This window comes from Lactuca serriola, chromosome 7, assembly GCF_051521515.1.
Source record: "Lactuca serriola cultivar US96UC23 chromosome 7, Lser_US96UC23_V15, whole genome shotgun sequence".
Taxonomy (NCBI): domain Eukaryota; kingdom Viridiplantae; phylum Streptophyta; class Magnoliopsida; order Asterales; family Asteraceae; genus Lactuca; species Lactuca serriola.
In genome coordinates this window covers 3,970,941-3,994,880 of record NC_136414.1, presented here as the reverse complement: position 1 = coordinate 3,994,880, position 23,940 = coordinate 3,970,941, and the positions used below count along the sequence as shown (strand labels likewise).

At 35.3% G+C, this 23,940-nt stretch overlaps 2 protein-coding genes across 2 annotated transcripts; both read left to right on the top strand.

Annotated features, from left to right (window-relative positions):
• The first annotated feature begins 14,333 nt into the window (after positions 1-14,333).
• Positions 14,334-15,343, top strand: LOC145061219 (desiccation-related protein PCC27-45-like). Its single transcript, XM_079008644.1, has 2 exons — positions 14,334-14,618; positions 14,977-15,343. The coding sequence occupies exons 1-2, from the start codon at positions 14,413-14,415 to the stop codon at positions 15,230-15,232; spliced, it is 462 nt and encodes a 153-aa protein (XP_078864770.1). The 5' UTR covers positions 14,334-14,412; the 3' UTR covers positions 15,233-15,343.
• A 1,125-nt stretch (positions 15,344-16,468) lies between these two features.
• On the top strand, positions 16,469-18,049 carry LOC145061218 (desiccation protectant protein Lea14 homolog). Its single transcript, XM_079008643.1, has 2 exons — positions 16,469-16,767; positions 17,603-18,049. Exons 1-2 carry the CDS (start codon positions 16,562-16,564, stop codon positions 17,853-17,855), a joined length of 459 nt encoding a protein of 152 aa, XP_078864769.1. The 5' UTR covers positions 16,469-16,561; the 3' UTR covers positions 17,856-18,049.
• The last annotated feature ends 5,891 nt before the right edge of the window (positions 18,050-23,940 follow it).

Below are 23,940 nucleotides of genomic sequence, written 5' to 3'. Positions count from 1 at the left end.
TCTCACGGGTTATAAACATAACTATATATATATATATATATATATATATATATATATATATATATATATATATAGTTATGTTTTTGCTTGAAAAATGACAAAACTGCACAAATGATTCCTGTGATTAGCTGAAAATTGCCACTTTTGTCAAAAAAAAAAGTTTGGACTAGCACCAGAGGTCCAAACTTTTTATTTTCTTGCTAGTTTGGTCCAATTTGCTTTCAATATTTTTATAATGACGGTTTTGCCCCTGAATTTATCCTTTGTACTTTCTTTTTTGAATATTTTTATTATAGAAATTAAAATAATACTCTCTCTATCTCTCCCCCTCTCTCTCTCTCAACAATTGCAAAAATATAAAAATAAAAATCATACATACTCTTAACCAAACAATTCTCAAAGTGATTTCATCATAGACAGGTATACCCAATCTGAAAAATCACGAATCTTCATCATCTTCGTTTCTCTTCATCATCCATCATGAAGGAAAACCCCAAAGTGATTTCACTTACTGGGTCGACATGATCTTGACCATCGTCCAATATGTAAAATTGATTTCATCATCGATGAGATCTTGAGTTGATTTAGGAGAACGAATGAGGAGATAGTATGGGAAAACACAACGATGGCGGTGACAATAAATAGGGAAGATAGAACGTCCAAGACACGTTGTTCTTATTGGTGAACATACTCTTTGGATCTCGAACCTCCTGAGAATCGATGAGCACCACCGGTGGCATATCAACAACTTCAGATCCAAGCTTCGGCGATTCCGGCAGTGGAGGAGCATTCACCGCCAATCAAACTATCCTCAAAGCATTCTCGGAGTAACCCAAGTAAGTGTGGATTCGTTGAATGTGGCTTGATGTTAATTTTTGGATTTCTTGGTAGAGGTGAAGGTAGTGGTCGGCGAATTACAATTTCCTACCCCTCCAGATTTAGCGAAGGTTATGGAATTCGTCTTGATTGTTACGATGGAGAGATCCGTTTTGGTGAAGATCATCCCTACATCTGCAAAAATCGATTTTAGGTTTAGGGTTCACATCAGAAATTGATTCAGATTAAGCGATGGTTGTGGAATCTATGTCCTTCCCTCTTTTATCTTGTTGATTTTCTCCTGTTAATCTCTCTGATCTTTGTTATGATCTTTGTTGACCCAGTTCATTTAATGTATTTCCGATGGATGATTCGATTTGGTTAATGCATTTTTGGTTTGTGGCTAGATTTGGTTTGATTTTCAGAACCACGAATTAAAATCTTTAAGGAAAATTTTGTGTTAAGCTTTTGGCTAAGAGGTGTAATTCGACAAGATAGAGAGTTAATCTGCCTAATTCATATCAGGGGCCAACCATTTTTTTTCTTTCTTCATATCAGGGGAAAACGCATAATATGGCTCTGGCAACAGGAGAGAGAGGGAGAGAGAGAGAGAGAGTATTTTTTTATTTTCTTTTAATCAGAAAAAGATTTAAATAAATAGAAAAACTAAAAAAATCAAAAAACAAGGGCAAAACCGTCATTATAAAAATGTTTAAAGCAAAGTGGACCAAACTCGCAACGAAATGAAAATTTTGGACCTCTGGTGCTAGTCTAAACTTTTTTGGACCAAATTCGTAATTTTCAGCTAACCATAGGGACCATTTGTGCAGTTTTGTCAAAAAAAATCAGTTATTAGAAAATTAGTGGTAAACCTACTAAAATGGTATCAATGAAAAAAATTATAAAAGTGTGAGGAGTTATTTTGTAACGTCCCATTTTCAAAACAAATAATATATCTAGGTTTGAAGACTTATATGATATTACCGTCTCACGATCACTCGAGATAAATTCCATGAAGTGATACAAGTGAGCGTGGGTTTAATCCAATACTCAGAACTTATGAGCACTCATGAATGTTGTAGCAACTTTTGCTATGTCTAACAATTTAGACATCTACAAGCCTAATTCATGACAATCTTGATTTATACCTACTTCCGACATATGACTGACTGTGGACAGTTTGAATAAAATAATTATTCTGGAAGTCAAAACATGCAAAATTGAAACAATAGTAAACAATTGACACAAGACAGCAACACTTTACTTATAAATAAACAACAACTTTTATTTAATCATCAAATGTCAATTACATTTTACAAGGTTCAGAAATATCTATCTAATTTGTAAAACTAATATCATCCTTCAGCCCGATGCTCCTCGCATGCTTGTAAATGCTTAACCCTACACAGTCCCTTCATGAGGGGATCTGCTGGGTTCTCATCCGATGATACCCTCTTTGCCACGAGGAGTCCTTCTTCTATCCGATGTCTAATGAAGTGGTATTTTCTGTCGATGTGCCTAGATCTGCCGTGATCCCTTGGTTCCTTAGCTAAGGCAATTGCACTCTCATTATCACGTAAAATCTCCATAGGCTCCTCAATAGCTGGTACAACTCCAAGGTCTCCGATGAAGTTCTTTAGCCATATTGCCTCCTTTGCCGCCTCGCTTGCTGCTATGTACTCTGATTCACAAGTTGAATCAACTACTGTTTCCTACTTGGAACTTTTCCAAGTAACTGCTCCTCCATTTAGGGTAAAGACCCAGCCCGACTGAGAGCGAAAATTATCCCTATCAGTCTTGAAGCTAGCATCACTATGCCCCACTACTCTCAAGTCATCACTCCCGCCAAGGGTAAGGACCCAGTCCTTAGTCCTCCGTAGGTACTTGAAAATATTCTTCACCGCAATCCAGTGAGCCTTGCCTGGATTCCCTTGATGTCTACTGACCATGCTCAAAGAAAAGGCCACATCAGGGCAAGTACAAGTCATAGCATACATGATCGAGCCTACAGCAGAAACATATGGTACTCAACTCATCTCAGATATCTCAGCCTCAGTACTCGGGCTCTCAGTCTTACTCAGTTTGGCGTTACACTGGATTGGTAAGTCACCTTTCTTGGAATCCTGCATGCTGAACCTTTTCAGCACCTTATCCAAGTAGTTACTTTGACTAAGTCCAATTAGTCTCTTAATCCTGTCTCTCATAGTGAAACACTTCCCAAGATAGGATTAAACCTCCTGCAAGGTTGGGATTTCATTTCCTATGAGTAGTATGTCATCCACATACAATACCAAAAAGCTAACTATACTCCCACTAGCCTTAACATATACACAAGACTCATCTTCGCTCCTCGAAACGCCAAACTCTTTGACTTTCTCATTGAAACAAAGATTCCATCTGCGAGATGCTTGTTTCAATCCATAGATGGATTTCTCAAGCTTACACACTCTATTAGGATGCTTTGCATCGACAAAACCCTCTGGCTGACTCATGTAAACATCCTCAACTAACTTTCCATTAAGGAAATCGGTTTTGACATCCATTTGTCATATTTCATAATCATGAAATGCAGTTATGGCTAGCATAACCCTAATTGACTTAATCTTCGCTACTGGTGAGAAGGTCTCATCATAGTCAACTCCCAGAGTTTGAGTAAATCCATTCACAACCAGTCGCGCTTTATAAGTGTGTACATTCCCATCCATGTCGGTCTTTTTCTGTAAGACCCACTTGCACCCAACCGTCTTATGACCCGGTACATTGTCAACCAAGTTCCAAACTTGATTATCATACATGGACATGAATCTCGCTGTCTGTGGCCTCTTTCCATTTGGCAGGCTCAGGGCCTGCCATGGCTTCCTTAAAGTTGTTAGGCTCATCCAAATTTACCAGTGTACTATCACTAATCAATGCATCATCTTCCGTAGTAATATGAAAACCATAGTAATGCTCAGGTGGATTCCTAACTCTTGTAGAACGCCTCAGAGGTACGGACTCATCAATAGGAGTTTCCTCCTCAGTTTGATTGCTAGGGTTTGAGGTTCCTTCACCTCTTGACTATTGAAGTTCTTCAAGGTCAATTTGCCTCCCACTATTTCCTTGGCTTATAAACTCTCTCTCTCTCTCTCTCTCTCTCTCTCTCTCTCTCAAGACCCATCTTCTTGCCACAAAGACCATATTCTCACTGGGTATGTAGAAGAGGTAACCAAAGGATTTATGTAGGTAGCCGATGAAAATACACCGCTCACTATAAGGTTCGAGCTTCTCCTAAGTCTCACGTCTCACGAAAGCCTCGCAACCCCAAATCTTGATGTGGTCTAAATTGGGAACTTTCCGAGTTCACATCTCGTGAGGTGTTTTGGTAACCTTCTTGGTAGGGATAGATCTAGGATATGGGCGGCAGTCTCTAAGGCATACCCCCAAATGAGATTGGCAAAGAAGCTTGACTCATCACAGAACGAACCATGTCCAACAAGGTTCGATTGTGCCTTTCAGCCACACCATTAAGTTGTGGTGTTCTGGGAGGTGTCAACTGTGAAACAATTCCACATTCCTTAAAATCGTCAAGGAACTTTGTACTAAGATACTCTCCTCCTCGATTGGATCAAAGCATCTTAATGTTCCTGCCCAGCTGATTCTCCACTTCCTGTTTAAACTCCTTGAACTTTTCGAAGGTTTCTGACTTATGCTTGATTAAGTAGTCATAACCATGTCTACTGTAATCATCAGTAAAAGTCACATAGAAGCGGTTAGCATCCCTTGTGGCGGTTCTGAAGGGTCTACACACATCTGTGTGTATGAGGTCCAACAAACCTTCACCCGTAGCACAAGTACCAGTGAAGGATGACTTAGTCATTTTTCCAAGTAAACAAGATTCGTAACTATCATCTGACCTTAAGTCAAATGACTCCAAGACTCCAGCCTTTTGGAGTTGGCCTATGCGCTTCTTGTTAACATGTCCAAGACGGCAATGCCACAAGGATGCTTTATCCAAACTAGTGGAAGAATCGATATGCACTCCTAAGTTATTTACAACCGACATAGTTTTATATACACCATCACAAGGTAATGCTTTAAAATAAAGAGCATTATTATAAAAAGCATTAATACCACCACATTCATTATCAAATGAAAAAGTAAATCCTTGTTTGTACAAACCGTGAAAAGAAATAATATTTCTCGCCATTTCGGACAAGTAACAACACTTATTCAAATCTAACAGTAGCCCACTACTTAGAAACAAAGAATAAACTCCAATCTTGGTGACAGGTGAAGCTTTCGTATTCCCCATGATCAAGTTTATCTTTCCGTGTTCCACATCCTCACTTCTTCTTAGGCCTTACAAATCAGAACATATATGAATACCACAGCCTGTATCAAGGACCCAAGAATTAGTATGCGGTGAGTTATTAGACAATATAGTGTAAATACCTGCATGGGTAGGTTTGACCTTCCCATCCTTAACATCTTGCAGGTACTTGGGGCAGTTTCGTTTCCAGTGCCTCTTTTCCTGAAAATAGAAGCATTGAGCTTCATTTGGGTTGGAAGAAGGAGTGACAGAACCACATTTGGTTCCACTTGAAGATGAGCCATCAAGAGACTTTCCCTTGGTACCCTTCGAAGGGGTCTTCCTCTTCTTCCCTCTACTTTGCCCGATTAACAGAACAAAGGCGGTGTTAGGAGTAGGAGTAGTTGCAACCGATTTACCTTTGAGACAAGTTTCGGAGGTCTTCAAAAGTCCTTCAAGTTTGCTGAGTGTGACCTCCTCCTTGTTCATGTGATAGGTCGTTCGGAACTGATCATAACAAGTAGGTAAGGAGTGTAGTATGATGTCGATTGCCAACTCCTCGGGGAAGTTCACATTCAACTTCAGCAAACGGTCCACAAATCTTTTCATTTTCTGCATGTGGCCAATGATGGATTCACCATCCTTAATTCAGGTTGTTATCATGGAAGAGATAATTTCATACCTCTCTTGATGAGCACTCTGATGGTAGCGGTCCATCAAGTCCATGTGCATCTCAAAAGGGTGAAAGTCCTCATAGGACCTTTGGAGTTCAGTTGTCATTGTGGCCAACATGATACATGCCACTTTGGTAGCATCTCTCTCATGTGCCCTAAAGTCAACGATCTCCTATGGAGTAGTAGTAGACTCATCAATTTCTTTCAGCTCCTTGTCGAGGATATATTCCTTGTCCTCGTAACGCGTGACCATCCAGATTTTCCTGATCCACTCATTAAAGTTTGAGCCATCAAAGATGACTCTTACACAAAGGTTCATGAGAGAGAAGGAGTCGGTAGGGTTTGAGCCAGAAGCAGCATTGTTGGAAGACATCTAAAAAGAATAAAGACAAGTTTAGATTAGATATAGAATCCTTAATAAGACACCCAAATGTAATATTAAGGCTAGGACCCAACACAATACTTTATAACTTGGAAGAAGGATGTCGTAATCCAAGCTATAAAATATTTGAAGGTAGGCGAATGACGATTCACCAATTTCCACAATGAAAAACGAAATAGGTATTAGGTTTTAATTGGATTGAAACTCCTAGATCTTTTGAGATTCATTGAACTTTTCAACGGCATGTTTAAATCTCGATTTTTCCCTCTCAAGTTTGTGACTGGGATGCCGAGGATCACAAACAAGGTGTGAATAACCATGCAAATTAACTTGGTACACTTAATCTTTATCACTTAATCAATGTGTCGGTTACCCACATGCGCTCCACCGATCTATGATAAACATTAAGTCACCCTTTGCCACTCTTACTAGTCCATGTTAGTGTCGGTTACCCACACACGCTCCACCAACGACTTGGTAATGTACAAAGTGTAATTTCATGGGATAACACCATATTCACATTTTCCTAAAGTAACTAAGATTGGGAATTTTTAAAAGGTTTAGTTACTTTATATTTATCATTATACTTTTAATGAGAATTATAGTCCTTGTCCTACCCGTTCGGCTAACGACCCTCCACTAGTCAAGGAAGCAGTGGGTGAGAGTGGACATTCATTAAGCTGTCATTTTATAGGCAACAACCTTATACCCCCTTATAGACCGGCTTCGTGAATGAGGCCAACTAACGGTAAAACCTACTTGCTCTTTTATATATATATATATATATATATATATATATATATATATATATATATATATATATATATATATATATATATAAGTAGGTTCATGCGAAAACATAAATATCTTGCGAAAACGTGAAAGCAGATTTTATCTTATAAAAATTGAACACATGTACTATAAAAAAATAAATTTATTAGCAATAAATTAAAGATAGTAAGTTTACATTGGATGATGTTATGAGAATATACAGTTAAAGACGGTTTTAATAAAAAAAATTCACGTCCTTAATCATTTTTAAATTCATGTTTTCATAATAAAAATGTTAAAAATCATACTTTGCTAATATGAAACAATTTCTCATCTATCATCGATTATCATCATGTATTTCAAAGTTTGGATGAATTATTTTCTAAAATATAATGTTAAGGTGACACAATATCATAGGTTTTTCTTGTTTTCACAAATTATTTGCATTTTCGCATGAACTATCCCCTATATATATATATATATATATATATATATATATATATATATATATATATTATTAACTTATAATACTATAAAGTATAAGAGTTGAATTTTAACTTTTAAAACTCTAGGGTTTGGAATTAAATTTTTCTAAAGTTACTTTACAAATTCCAAAACTTGAGGGCAAGTTTTGAAACTATTCAAAACCTTTCATATTCAATAACTTATGAGTTTAATGGTCTATTAAAATGAAGACTCTTCATTTTATGTAACCTATGGTTCTTTAATGACTCTTTAAAGAAATGACTTTTGGTAATCCATAACTTGAGGACAAATTATGGACTCCATCAATAACATTTAGATCAAATATTACATCATCAAAAAATTTGCAAATAATTCTTATGATCTACTAAGACTCATAAGCATGAACATTCAAATCAACAATTTCAAGAATCATATAAACATATATAAAACTTGAAAATTTGATAATAACCTTTGAAAATGGATTAGCATAATCATTATCACATCAAAAACATGTTTTATAGGTCCAAAACAGTTTAGGGTAATGATTCTAGTCCATTTCCAGCAGCAAAACTCGAAAATCTGCACACATGGCCTCCTACTCGTCGAGTAGGATGAATTTCACTTGGACTCGTCGAGTCCCCCCATGAACTAGGTGAGTCCACTGAACAATGAACATAATTTTTGACTTTTTCAAGTAGTTTGCATCAATTATCAAGAAAACAAGCCTAGGCTCTGATACCAGTGATTGGTTTTGAGCATTCTAACACTCTTATGGTGTACATGCAACCCTAGAAACCTTGGATCTATGTTTTCTGTAATATTCATGCAAATTTGATTTTTACAAGGTTCTCATCCTAACTAGCATGGCATGGTGTACTTGTAATATAAAAACTAATAGGATGACATACCTTTCTTGTAGCTTGGATTCCTTAAGACCTTGTAAGCCTAGCACCCCAAATGTGATGCCTCAAATGTTTCACACAACAGCGCAACTCTTGGAATAACTTAAGAGAAGAACAATTTCACTCAAAATCGGCTAGCCCTCCTTATTCTTGTCTTAGTCACCGATTTTGCTTATCATTAGGTTCTTTATATAGTGTGTTACATGTAGGGGTACACCATGTAAACCCTAATGTGCATGGCTTTTCATTTCCCCCATGATCCATGGGTTTTAACCTCCATGTAGAATCCAATGGGTCCTAGCCCAATCTAGTGAATCATGGATCATAAGTTTACTATATAAGAATGAAAGATTTACATAATCAATCCCCATATATTTAATTTGTCTCTTTTGATCACAAAATTAATTCCAAATTAATTATTGATCAATACTAATTAAATAATATGATTTCATATTAATATATTAGAATATATTAACAAATCATAAGTGTCCTTATTCTCATTTTGTCTATCCAATTGTTGAGATGTCATGCAACCCAAATGGACCATTCCAAGCCGGGTCAAGTACATACTAAATATAGTGATGGACTTAGACACCTTATCCAACAGGTAGCCTATGGCAATCTTATGTATGTGGCATGGTATTCTGTGGTTGTATGTTATATTGTATTTTGGGAACTCACTAAGTGTAACGACCCAATTTTCAAGTCCAAAAATTTCATTTTTAATTAGTTGACTCATAAAAACATTCATAAGAAAATACTGTGAAATCACATCATCTCATAAAACAATGTATCATATCTGAAAACTCAAGTCATAAAAGTAGTAACATGTCAGAGTACAATCTCAGAATATCCATAGTGTGGAAAACACAGAGTGTGTGTATGACGTGTCACTACCGCGCCAGCTCCTTCCCCTTCGCTGAAGAGGTACCTGAAACCAAAACTGTAAACTGTAAGCACGAAGCTTAGTGAGTTCCCCCATCGTACCACATACCATACAATCACATAGCATACATACTGTCGGACAATTCTGGGGTGCCCGACCTACCCGGTACAGCCATTCTGGGGTGCCGACCTACCTGTATGGCCATTCTGGGGTGCCGACCTACCCATGCAGCCATTCTGGGGTGCCGTATTACCTGTGTCAAGTCATTCTGGGATGCTGACCTACCCATGTCAAGCCATTATGGGGTGTTGACCTACCCGTCGGTCCTAACAACCGACCCTCGGGGACTATTCCACCTCCTACTACTACTATCACATATATCATAACATAAACGTACTACCAGACATATCTGGGGTGTCCGAACTACCCTACGGTCCTAACAACCGAACTTAGGGACTATTCCCCTCCTACTACCACTATCACATATAACATATCATGCCAGCATATAAACATATCATCACATACTGTCAGACATATTTGGGGTGTCTGACCTACCCTTCGGTCCTAACAACCGAACTCTACTACTATCACATATAACATATCATGCCAGCATATAACATATCAGGTGGTAGCAAACCTAGATGATATCACAAAGACAATCATCTACTCATACGACTCCTACTGGTGGGCCGACATTATGGTCGTAGACCCACCGCTACTGGAAGGTAACTCACCTCAAACGAGTAGCTGCTGATAATCTGTGCGGGAAACCTCTATCTGCTGCTGCTTCGGAAATCCTCCGACTATAATCCCCACAAAACAATCAGTCAGAAACTGATATCTACTCTTGGGGTAAAATGACTATTTTACCCCCAACCAAGTCCAATTCGAAGTCAACTTCCAGTTGACCCGACTCACCGAGTTGGGCCGTCAACTCGTCGAGTCCCTAACCCTTTACCCGTCATTATCCACGACTCGACTCGTCGAGTTTGGCAATGACTCGACGAGTTCCTCCTCTATATGAACATCGAATGAACCTTCATCCGACTCGTTGAGTTGTATGAACAACTCGTCGAGTTGTATGAACAACTCGTCGAGTTGTATGAACAACTCGTCGAGTTCACCTTCATCTGATGAACAAGTTATGACCTTGACTCGCCGAGTTGTATGAACAACTCGTCGGGCTCATCTTCAACCATAAGGAGATTACCGTGGACTCGCCGAGTCTGTTCTAGCACTCGTGGAGTCCCATGAACTCTAGGTCTAAGGCTAAGTCTAATACATTGGGTCACTTCTTCAGACCTTCTACAACCCTTCTAACACCCAACTGAGTTCTTTTAACCCTCAACAAACATAGGACTTTATGCCTTGGACTCGTCGAGTCCCAAGAACGGACTCGCCGAGTCGATAACGTCCACACCCTAAATCCTTGATTTCTGATGTACAACCTTTGACCAAAAGATAGATCCAAGCCCCTAAGCTCGATCTAGCACATAAAGCTTCAAACTTTATGTGCATGCATGGGACTTTTGACCCAAAAAGGCTCTAAAATGGCTCTTATGTTGCATGGGACCTTCCTTGGGTGCAAAAGCAACCCAAATCTGCCTTGTGACTCCTCCCAAGACTTAGATCCGAAGTCTTGACCCCCAAACATGTTTGCAATCATGGTTGGCTACCTCATATGGCTTAAAAAGCCCTAAATCTTCCCCAAAAAGGGATCTAACAACCAAGCAAGCAAGGTACAAAATTTATACCTTTCAAAGACTGCAAATGATGAACCAAACTCAAATCCTTCAGTCTCCTCTTGATCCTTCTATGCTCCTCCTTCTTTCTTGAGGTCAAAACCCACAAAAATCACTCAAAAGCCTTAGATCTTGAACCAAAACACTTAGGGTTTGCTATGGAGGGTTTCTGGGAGCAATAGGGACGAATGGTGGTTGAAAGAGATGATTAAATAAGGTGCAAACCCTCAGATTAGGGTTTTGTCCAGTCAGAGCCTACTCATCGAGTCCTGGACCCGACTCGACGAGTCCATCACTTAAATACCGCGTCCCATCCCGCTTCTACTCGGCGAGTTGGTCCTTCAACTCGCCGAGTCCCAGGCCAAAAATGCAAAACTCTTAAATGAAAATACATACCAAGAACCAGGTGCTACACTAAGATTTTTCTTACAATTTTTTTGGGTGTTTTCTGGTACTTCAGGTACTAAGGGGAAGGGTCCGACTTGATGGTGCAACATTCAATCCCATCAATTTCCGCATTTATCAATATTGATACTCTGATATTTTGATATGATATGATGGAATGGATTTTGAGAAACAAATTATGATTGTAATTTCTATTTAAAATTAAAAATAAAAAAATTTATCTGAATTTTTGGGCTGCTACAAGTTGGTATCAGAGCCTTGGTTTGAGGGATTCATGCACACTCTCGGGTGTGTCAGAACTCAAACTGAGGAAATGGTAACCCTTTCTAAAAAGAAACAAAAGTCAAGTTTTTCTGAAACAGGTTTTTTAAGTAAAAAAGGAGAGTGCAATACGCGCAATCGGCCGAGCTCAAGTAAGTGTTTCCCAAAATTTAACCATGCTTATGAATTGCAACTAGTATGTTAATATATGAAATGCATGCTAGAATAGAGCTAAGGATACCTTCATGAGTTATGAGAATTGCCTGATTTGTGTGATGCCTTGTAGCCTAGGAGAATTCAATGCTATGAATACAATGATTGGAATTATTGTTGACTCTATTATTTGCTAAGTGTATGCTTTCAAAGTTGTATATGTTTAGGATTGCATAGCCCTAGAATGATGGATTCTGCCTCATTTCTTGTTCCTTGTTTGGTTGTGGTCTTTGGGAAGAAACTTTATTTGACAGTCTATGTGATTCTATTTATGTATAACTTGCATGTATAAGGCAATCTGCGGTGTTGATTGAGATTTGTCTCACGTCGTGAGATCTGTCTGAATGACATTCTGATGAGTAAAATCCTTAATCAATTAAGCCACTAATCCATATTCTCTAGAAGGCTTCTTAACACCCCAAAGACCATACAAATCGATGCTTTAAGGTCTTGAAATTCCAATACAAGACTAGAGCTCAAATTAAGGCATTCTTGAAGAAAAAGGAGGTCAAAACTCAAGCATGAGTTCAAACATTACCCAAACCTCAGATCCACCACATATAAACACCAAAGGACTCTGAGGACCCATAAAGTTGCTAACTTTATGGAGTCCCAACACTCTAACTCATCTAACCATGGATAATCATGCATAAAACCTTAGATCTAGCAACAAGGAATCATAAAGCTTGAATCTTGGTTACTCACAATGGTCAAGAGATGTTGCTAGAAGATGAAAATGAAGCTTCCAAGCTAGATCTATGCACCAAAGGTGATCCCTTCTTCTTAAAGCCACCAAAATACCACCAAAAGCTCAAAAATCACAATGATAAGCTAGGGTTAGGGTCTCTCTGTGTTTAAGGACGAAGGAGACTGTAAATGAACCCCAAAATAAAGTTTATGGGGTTTAAATACGAAGGAAACCCTAAAAGATCTTGGGATTAGGCTGCAACGCATCTCATGTCGTAAGCACTGTGTCTCATGTTGTGAGCTCGGTTAAATTAGCATTTTTCAATTAATCCCTTGTCACGTCATGACCTATTTATGGTAACTTCGTGGCACCTGATTTTACCTAAAAACCATGCCTTTAACTCCTTGAATCCCTAAACTGATCCATTCTGGAAACTAGGCGTTACAATTTTCCTCCACTTAAATTATATTCCTTCCTCGAAATTGGTTCTCGCTTCCACTCTCGAAGTAACCCCTTATGGGTCTTTCAAACTCGACTTCTTCCAAGAGGTTTGAGATCACTTTAATGCTCGCGCCTACAACCATCAACAACCAAGGTTCCAAAACCAAGCTCATAAGCCAATTTGAGTAGAGACTCAAACAGTCTGAATCACAACTATCACATCATCCCTTGATCAGCCGACCACCTCCCAATACCTTTGCAGACGTAAACAAGAATCAAGCGACCTGAAGAAAACACTACTCCTCATAACATCCTTAATTCGCAAGAGAAGAATCCGCTTCTTAGTCCATGACCTGCTGACTTCGAAATCACATCCAACGTTCAGGTAGACAGAGCCACCCCAATTGTCACCTAAGCTAACCAAGACTTGCATGCCTGATCCAACCAAAATCTCCTGGCCTTGCGCCACTCATCGAGCATCTGAAAATAGGAACTACATCATACATCATAGCTGGCAACCCCACACACTGACAATGGTAACCAAGCAGTCTATAATGACATCATCCAAGAGAAGTCTGATCATGTATAATAGAAATCAGTTATCATTAGTAAAATCATGTAGTCCGATGTATGTGAGCATAACAAAGACACAGTAAAGATGTATCAATTTGGAGCCAAAATTTTGAATTAGCATAATAGAGCTCACTAACGATTTACTTGATACAGTGGAGAAGACTATCTCGAGTCCCAAATTTTTGAAAATGTGGATTCTATGGAAGACATAACCACATCTACAATGGATGTGGAAACTGTGGAGATAAGAGATTTAGGTAAAGAATATGTAGACCTGGAAGAAGGTTCAGTGGTGGATGATGTTTACAGCGATTCAAGGTGGTTTCGATGGAGGATCTTGGAGAAGTTATAATCTGTTTTTCAATGATTAACCATTTAAGAAAAAAAGATGCAAAATCAATATATATATATATATATATATATATATATATATATATATATATATATATATATATATATATAAGTTACCTTTTTTTTTAAACGGCAAATCTATCCTAAACTACACCTTAAATTCACCTATATGTCCACGACGGGACTTGAACCTTCAACCTCAAACAGGGAGGACAATACCGGATACGGGCTAAAAGCCCTTTGGTAGATAAGTTAACTTTTATTTTGACGTTTGAAGGTGTAGTCATAAAGACTTGTATTGGAACATTTTTGAAACTTAAAAATCATCTATGCAAGAAATTACTCAAGGACTATTTGTGACAATCTTTGAAATTTTGTCGACAGCAATAAGTGCCACGTGTTACCCACTCTTTGACGCCCGACACATGGATCCTTCCCCCCTCCCCTTCTGTATAAATATCTTATGGTATCTCCTTCTAAGTTAGAGCAAAATCAAATTCCTCTTGCAAAACCATCCGACTTTCTACTTTTTGAAATTGTGATTGACGATCGATATGGCCAGTTTGATGGACAAGGCGAAGCAATTCGTTTCGGATGCGGCGGCGAGCATCGAGAAGCCGAAGGCGAGTGTGACGGATGTCGATTTGAAAGATGTTGGTGTCAGTTGTGTGACCTATCTGGCTAAGATCAACGTTTCAAATCCTTACAGCGTATCTATTCCAATCGGCGAGATCCGTTACGTTCTTAAAAGTTCCGGCAGGTTCGTTTGCTATCATTTTGTCTATTTACCTTTCCACAGAGTAAATGTAGATTGTAGCTATGCAAGTCCTCGATTATCAAATCGAAATTTTACTGAAAATAACAACAATTAATCGTATCCGCCATGTACTTGTTAGACTCTCGAGAGTTTCGGCAGCTTCATTTGCTAGTCGTTATCAGTTTCGATCTCCTTTCTCACATAAATTTTTTACAGAGTACATGTAACCATGGATATCATGATTTTTGGTAGAAAACTTAAAACATTAGTTCGGATAAGGAAGACACTCGAAAAACAAATATATATAATTAATATTTATGAATGATTAGTGATTTCGGTTTTGTTTTTGGATTTTGATCAGTGAGATTGCGAGTGGAACAGTCCCTGACCCAGGTTCACTGAAAGGGGATAGCGAGACGATGTTAAACGTGGATATAAAAGTGGCACACAGTGTGTTGGTTAGCTTGGTGAAGGACATTGGAAGAGATTGGGATATCGACTATGACCTAAAAGTCACACTCGTTGTTGATCTCCCTCTCATCGGTAACATCAGCATACCAGTCACTAGTGCCGGTGAGATCAAGCTCCCTTCCCTCACCGACTTCTTTACTACGTGAATAGCTGTAGCTCTACAATATGATAAATAAGATCAATCTTGTACGTGTTCACATACTTTTCAACTATCTTATGTATGAGATTTTATTTTAATTCCAAGGATCATTTCATAATTCATACTACCAACTTATACGCTTTCACCCTTTAGGTCTAAGTAATCGGCAACTTTACACATCATTCAAAGATTTTTTTCAACTTTCATTTGTTAATTAGTATTCAATTGCTTCAACTTATATCGTATGGAACTTTTATCTTATGGAAAAGAAGCAAAACTGTCTTCGTATATGCCATGAATAAGAAGACAGAATTGTCTTCAATTTTTTTTGTCAAATATGAGTTTAAAAATAAAAAAATAAAGGTAGGTTTTTGTTTGAAAAATATAAATAAATTACTAAAAGATTAACGTTAACCTACAAAATGGTCGGAATGAGAAAAAAAAAATTGCAAGGAATTTTTTTTTAAATAAGTTTAAACATAAACAAAACAAAATTGTAAAACATTTTATATTATAACACGAGATATAATTATAAAAAGACAAAATGTCAAAAATGGTCCGTACTATTTACAAAAATATTATAGATGGTTCTTAAGTTTGTAAACCCTTGTATTTGTTCTTCTATTAAATCTTATATGAATAGACATTTTTGTCTATCTTTTCTGTGTTTCTCAAAACCAAAATTTCTTTCTCTCACTCTCGTCTAACCCCTCTTCACTTAACCTTCTTTATCCCTTTTGCTTTCTCTATGGCAATGTTAATAACAACCAAGTTCAGATGAAGCGACAACCAAATGGTCTATAGATGACATCATCCAAGAGAAGTCCAATGCATGTTACCATAACGGGGACACAAAAGGTTATGGTATCAATTTGAATTTTAGTTAACATAAGTGGGATGTGTGTGTATTTTCGTGGACAAAAAAGAAAAGAAGCAAAGGTTATCACATTTGTGTTTTTATTGATTTGCAATGCAATGTGTGTATAAGCAAAATTTCTAATTGCAGGTTATTTTTATAGAGAAGAGTCTGGAATTGGGGTGGGATAAATATTTTAATTTTTTTAAACTTAAAAGTCATCTATGCAACAAATTACTTTAGGATCATTTGTGGTAATTTTATTTATAAACCACAGGGACAGTCTTTGAAATAAGTATCACGTGTGACCCACTCTTTAAGGCCCGACCCATGGATCCTTGCCCCCCTCCTCCGCTCACCTACCTATGTATAAATGTCATATATGTTATCTCGATCAAGTTAGAGCAAAAGCAAATTCTCTTGGAAAACAATCCAACTTTTTCCTTTTTGAAACTGTGGTTGACGATCGTTGCCGGAGATATGGCCAGTTTGCTGGACAAGGCGAAGCAATTCGTTTCGGATGCGGTGGCGAGCATGGAGAAGCCGGAGGCAAGTGTGACGGATGTCGATCTGAAAGAAGTTAGTCTCGGTTCTGTGACTTATCTGGCTAAGGTCAAGGTGTTAAATCCTTACAGCGTATCTATTCCAATCGGCGAGATCCGTTACGTTCTTAAAAGTTCCGGCAGGTTCGTTTGCTATCATTTTCTTCATTTAGTTTCGTATACCTTTCAACAGAGTAAACTTAATGTAGGTTGTAGCTATGCAAGTACTCGATTATCAAATCAAAATTTTACTGAAAATAAGAACAATCTATCGTATACGCTAAGGACTTGTTTTGGCAGGTTCTTTTGCTATCATTTTGTGGAGATCTCATTTCGCTTTAATTCTGTAATTTTGAAATTCTAAATTTTACCCAAAATGTGAATAAATAATCAGACGTGGTGAGGATCTGTTATCGAGAGAGAGTTTCGGCAGCTTGTTTCGATCTCCTTTGACGTTTATCTGTTACTTTCACAAAACTTCTACACAGTAGATGTAGCCATGGAATTTTGGTAGAAAACTTTTCTTAAACATTTAATAATTCGGATAAGGATCTGTTACACATTGTCAAAAGGTTGGGCAGATCTGTTTGTACACAAAATCCCACACGGTAAATGTAGGTATGGAAGTTGTTAATTATTAATTAAATAATCACATCATTTTTGGTTTTGGTAAAGTTGGATGTACTTATTGCAATAGTGAGAAACCAAACATTATTTTAAGATCGCTTATGGAATAATAAGAATATTCCCTCTAAATATATAGCAAAAGACTTTTCAAATTAGGCTGTTTCGGTTTTGTTTTTATCAAGTATTTGTTACTATATTTTAATTAATAGATTACAAGTTTTTTTTTTTTTTTTTTTTTTTTTTTTTTTTTTTTTTTTTAAAGAAAAGATTTGGATTAATTCTATTTAATAATATATCAAGTTAAGTATTTTATAATTAATATTGATGAGCGACTGTGTTTGGATTGAACTAGTGAGATTGCAAGCGGAACAGTTCCGGACCCAGGTTCACTGAAAGGGGATGGCGAGACGATGTTGAACGTGGATATAAAAGTACCACACAGTGTTTTGGTTACCTTGGTGAAGGACATTGGTAGAGATTGGGATATTGACTATGACCTTAAAGTCACACTCGTTGTTGATCTCCCTCTCATCGGTAACATCAGCATACCAATCACTAGTACCGGTGAGGTCAAGCTCCCTACCCTCTCCGACTTCTTTACTTAGAAATTAGAATGCCTTACCTTTAAAAAACCATAAAATAAGATCAATCTTGTACTTGTGATCACTTACTTTTCAATTATCTTATGTATAAGTTTTATTAATTCCGAGGATAGCTATATACAAGCTTATACATGTATTTGTCACCAAATTGCACCCCTCGTTTTTTTAAATGTCAAAGAATGAGGTGATTTCATATATATCTTCTAGGTTATCAACTTACACTTCCACCCTCGATGTTTAAGTAATCGCCAACTTTTACCCACTTCTACAATCGCAAACTCAACCATTTCACTACTTGGGTATATTTTGTATATCACAAGAGTAAAAATGTAAAAATAACATCAAACTTACTCGACCATGTGAAAAATGTTGGAGAAGTGCAACAACGAAGGAACCACCAAAAATGTGGAATGTCTAATGGGAAAATTCATATTGCCATCTTTGGCGTGAAGTTATTAGTGATAATTAATAACATGACTTCTAATCATAACTTAACGATTTAATGTTATCCACAGTCACATATACATGTGTAAGTTACAAAAACAAAATACACATACAAAAGATCGAAAATTACATGTATAAGTTAGAAATAAGTTCCTTCAAACAAAGTATACATATAAAAGCTCTAAAATTAGATTTCATAGGGGAACTTGATATGCCACATTACGGGGGAACGTTGTTGGGCCTCAAATTGTTTTTCACATAAGGTTTCCGAAACGTCAAGAGTCGGCCTGATTAATTCCAAACCAAATGCTCAAGAACATGTGTGTGTTCATTTGTTTCAAGAAAAACTCAAGAATGTGTGTGTTCGTGTATTGGAATAAAAACTCGCAGCATGTGTCATGTGTGTGTTACAATGAAAAAAAATCTGAAGACAACCACAATGAAAATCCACATATGGACAAAAAAACACGAATCTAAGCAAATTGATGTGTTTATGTGTGTTAATGTGTTGGGAGAAGGAATGTGACAAGAAAACTAGAGCTCCAACTTGATCTTGTGGTAGACCGGCTATCTTAAGGGGCACTTGGCAACTCACACGTGAGGGATGAGACCCCAAATTCCTAAAGTACTTGCTGCACTTCTTGGGAAAGAAGTTGTCTTGGTATTGGATCCATTCTTCTCTTAGCCTAAAGTGGATTCCCCATATGGCCAATCTTGATTGACTGACACTAGGAACCGATTCAAAGAAAGAAGAAGCATGAGACAAACAGCGAATGAAATTCCTACAGAGAATTACTTGACTCGATGGATGGAAGTAGAGCCCTCCAACTCTTGAAAGTCTGACATAATGAATTACATTATCAAGTTATTATCTTTTTAAAGTCATTTTATATATTTTTCTTAAATGTTATAATTTTATATAGATAAAATTTTTAGTTTTTTGTTTTCATCTTTAAATTATCATCTGCTTTTGCCAAATCATATATTATCTTTTAAAAAAAAGTTTATACAAAAACAAGTTTATATATATATATATATATATATATATATATATATATATATATATATATATATATATAGAGAGAGAGAGAGAGAGAGAGAGAGAGTGTGTTAGGTTCAAATGTTTTCACTATCTATTGTGTGCATGTATGACTGATTCTTGACCAATCATTTTAGTTATTTTAAGAAAGTAATTAATGTATATTAAATGCTGAAGATGTAATTAATATTCATTATATCTTCAACATGTAATATGCATTAATTACTTTCTCAGCCACTCATTTAATCTAAGCATAAAAAGACACGGTAGCAAACTTGTAAATATGTTAATAATCTTCAATCTCAAATACGTAACTATAAAGAATTCGATAACAGTTCGTTCATCATCAAAAATTTTCATCTAACCTTCAACAATCATCCAGATTTCTTCAACTAAACCATCATCAATGTCATCTAGTGTTAATCAATCATCGATATTCGTGGCTGAGAGGTTCGCCGTTCAAGACAGATTTGCAACTCAAATTCATCGATTTCTTTGTTGAATACTCCAAATGTTCGTAGCTTGCAAGCATTTGTTAAACTTCATAACGGATTTGGAATTGGAATTTCCCATATTCGCAAACGAAATCAGTTGAAATCGGAATTTCTTCGCTATTCATGAAATTGGAATCAGAGTTCTGGACTCGCAGTCACAGTCGACATTGAAGGACTCAGAATCGGTACTCACTGGTTCCCAATCGGATTTTCGGAAATCAAAATCAAAATGAGAAATCGATCAGACATAAGATGTCGCATCTGAAGTTGAAATCGGAAATATATGATGATTTGGAATTAATAACTTGATGTTTTTAACATTTATAAAATAGTTAACTTTTATGCACTCCAACTGTTTGATGAAATGCATAAACTAAATTATCATGTTATATTCACATATGAATATGTTTTCTCACCTGAATCAGTATATGATTATTAAAAACACAAAACAAATATGCAAGTCTGTATGTTATTCATATGTGAATAACATATGAAAATTATATATATTTGTCAAAATACCTTCTAATATTCATAAGTGAAAATATACCTTGTAATATTCATATGTGAATATATTGTGTAATATTCATAAGTGAATATATCATCTAAGATTCACAAGTGAATATACTATGTAATATTCACATGTGATATACCGTGTAATACTATGTAATATTCACATATGAAATATCATTTAATATTCATAAGTGAATATATCATCTAATATTCACAAGTAAATATACTATATTAATATTCACAAGTGAATACATCGTCCAATATTTAAATATGAATATACTATGTTTATTATATGCTATATTTATATATTAATGATACTTAAATTGTAAAAAAAGAAAAAAAATCATACTTTTTATTCATAAGTGAATAACGAATGTACTGTAATAAAATCTGATGCATTTTTATTCACTTATGAATAACGATAGCTGAAAATATAAATATATATATATATATATATATATATATATATATATATATATATATATATATATATATATATATTATCTTAAAACTATATCAATATGGATGTCTATTTGTAGAGAATAAAAAATCATGAATTTTGATATATTTAAAATCATTTTTGATAAAAATAGCTTCTAAAAATTAAAAAAAAAAAAACAAAAATAAACTATGTTTTTGTATATATTAAGGTAATAATTAGCATAGTTTAAGAAAATATGTTTTATTAGAAAACACATGTCTATTCATTTCCCATTTCCGCTGGTGCTGGTACGACGGGGGCTTTTGCGACAAAAATAAATGAGTGGCTGAGAATGATTCCCTCATTCTCAACCTTTTTTTTCTCAATTGAACTCTCCCGTTTGTGTGTGTGTGTGAGTGTGTATATATATATATATATATATATATATATATATATATATATATATATATAGGAATGAGTTCTATGGAAAACAAATAACTAGGGCAACATCTACCGGAACCAATAAGCAAATGACACGTGTCCATTTCTTTCTTCACAAGTAATGTATTGTGGAAGTTATTGTGGAAGTGATGTGTTGTCATGTTTTCATTGGTTCAAATATGTGTTGCCCTAATCATTCATTTTCCATATAACTCTTCCCTATATATATATATATATATATATATATATATATATATATATATATATATATATATATATATATATATATAGAGAGAGAGAGAGAGAGAGAGAGAAAAAAATGACAAAAATAGCCATTTACACTAATTGCATTACAAAAATAGCCAAAAAAAATCGAAATTACAAAAATAGCCACCAATTTCGCAGATGAGAAGGTCCCATCTGCGAAATGATCTTCTCATTTGCGAAAGTACAAGCACCTAAAGCACAGCTGTGCTTTAGGTGCTTGTACTTTCGCAGATGAGAAGGTCCATCTGCGAAATGCCCTCGATTTTGAGTATAAAAACGTTTTTTTTTCTCCATTTTTCACCCTTCTCTACACAAAAACTCTCTCTAACTTTGGGCTTCTCTCGGAATTTTGGCTAGTTTTTGAAAAAAATGGAGGATTATGTCAACAATCCCGCAAATATGGTTAGATTTTAACTCTTTTAATGTCAACAATCTCTTTATTTTATCATTTGTTGTATTATTTACTGTTAAAAAAAGGGTAATTTTGTTGTGTTTGATAGTTTTAATATTTTTTTAGTATACTTGAAGTTTAAATGCAAGTAGAGACAAGTAGAGACTGCGTAGATAATGTTTACAATTTGTTATTTTTGTTGTTTTTTTAGTTGTTGTATAACCTGAAATCTTGTATATTCTTATCGTATAATTGTTTATACAAAGTGCAAAATAGTCGTTTGTATATATATTTGTCGTATAAGTATAACATTTGTATAAGTTGAAAATTTGTCGTATATATATTGTTAGAAATTGTTTGTGTTTGTCGTATAAGTATAACATTTGTATAAGTTGAAAATTTGTCGTATATATATATATATATATATATATATATATATATATATATATTGTTAGAAATTGTTTGTATTTGTCGTGTAAGTTAAAAATTTGTATAAAGTTGTCGTATAACTTGCAAAATTGTTAATTTGGTTGTCGTTTTATTTTTAAATTTTTTTGTTTATATGGTTATAAAATATTAGTTTTAATTAGAAAGATAAAAATTGTTTATATATTTGTCGTTTAAGTTGAAAATTTGTTTAAGTTGAAAATTTGTCGTTGATATATTTGTCGTTTAAGTTGAAAATTTGTTTAATAAAATGTTTATATAATTATGTATGATATTGTTTTCTATCGTAAATGTATTTGTTGTATAACTTGGAAAATTGTTTATATATGTGTATGTTATTGTTTTTTATTGGAATATATATATATATATATATATATATATATATATATATATATATATATATATTAGTAATTAAGAAATTGTATTTGCAGTTCGTAATCATATATTTTAAAAAAAAATATTTTTTAGTTATCTAATTTGTTTTTGTGTTTTTTTTGCAGCATGATTTTAGTTTAATGAATACGAAAGCCTTTGCGAACTTAAAAGGCTCTGGCGGTAACATATGGGAAGTATTTGAAGTTTTAGATGATGTCTGACGTGTTATTTTCAGAGATACCGTCTTTGGTTATTTTATTGATGTCCCTCGTTTACAAGGGGACGCATTATTGTTTCATAAAATGTTCCTTCATCAGATCCGGTCGGACCATGTTTTATCTCCAGATGGAATAAAACGTTTATATTTTCGAGTAGGCAATACGAAAATGGTTTATGGGCCGGAAGAGTTTTGTTTGATTACCGGCTTCAATTTTGGGGAGTATCCAAAAAACATTGGGAGAAAAGGGTCGGAAAAATTAATAAGCAGTAAAAAAGATGTTTATTGCGTGAACGGCTATTTCCGGACCATACTAATAGTTCGGTGAAAATCGGCGACCTGAAACGTTTAATTTTAAATCGAACATTCCTAGCACTTGACGACGTTTATGCAGTTAGAGTATGTTTGATATACATTTTGTGTGAAGGTTTTTTGGGTAAAGAAGTTAATGATCGGGTGCCACAAGATTGGTTTTTTTTGGCTGAGAATTTGGATCTCTGGAACAGGTATATTTTGTTTACGTTAAAAGTTCTATTTTATTAAAGTTATAATTTATATAATAATCAATTTTGTTCTTTTGTTTTGTTAGCTTCGTTTGGGGTAGCTATCTCTGGGATTTTACTTATGTTGACCTTGAGGATACATGGAACAAAATACATAATTATTTATCACTTTCTGAGCGTGGTCAAACTTTAAAGTACTCCGTCTCAGGATTTACGGCTCCAATAAGGGTATAAAAATTTTCTTATATTTAAATTGTTTTATTATTATGTTTTTTATTTTAATTTTAACTTTTATTACTGTAATTGTAAAAAATTGTAGATATGGATATATGAGATGATTCCGGCTGTTCGTGCATGTAGATTTGCATCGAGAAAAAATAAAGACTTGCCTCGGATGAAACGATAGAGTGGAACAAAAAAATTGAAATGGGTTGACGTGAATAAGATTTGGTCAAAGATGCAGGTTTAAAAATATTTCGTTTATTATTAATAAACTTGATTATTATACTTTTATATGCATTTTTAATATGTTTAATTTT

Excerpts from the sequence above, each read along its gene's own strand:
- LOC145061218 (XM_079008643.1), top strand. The coding sequence starts at position 16,562 with ATGGCCAGTTTGCTGGACAAGGCGAAGCAATTCGTTTCGGATGCGGTG. Across the intron at positions 16,768-17,602 it reads GTTCTTAAAAGTTCCGGCAG|TGAGATTGCAAGCGGAACAG; the intron begins GTTCGTTTGCTA and ends GGATTGAACTAG.
- LOC145061219 (XM_079008644.1), top strand. The coding sequence starts at position 14,413 with ATGGCCAGTTTGATGGACAAGGCGAAGCAATTCGTTTCGGATGCGGCG. Across the intron at positions 14,619-14,976 it reads GTTCTTAAAAGTTCCGGCAG|TGAGATTGCGAGTGGAACAG; the intron begins GTTCGTTTGCTA and ends GATTTTGATCAG.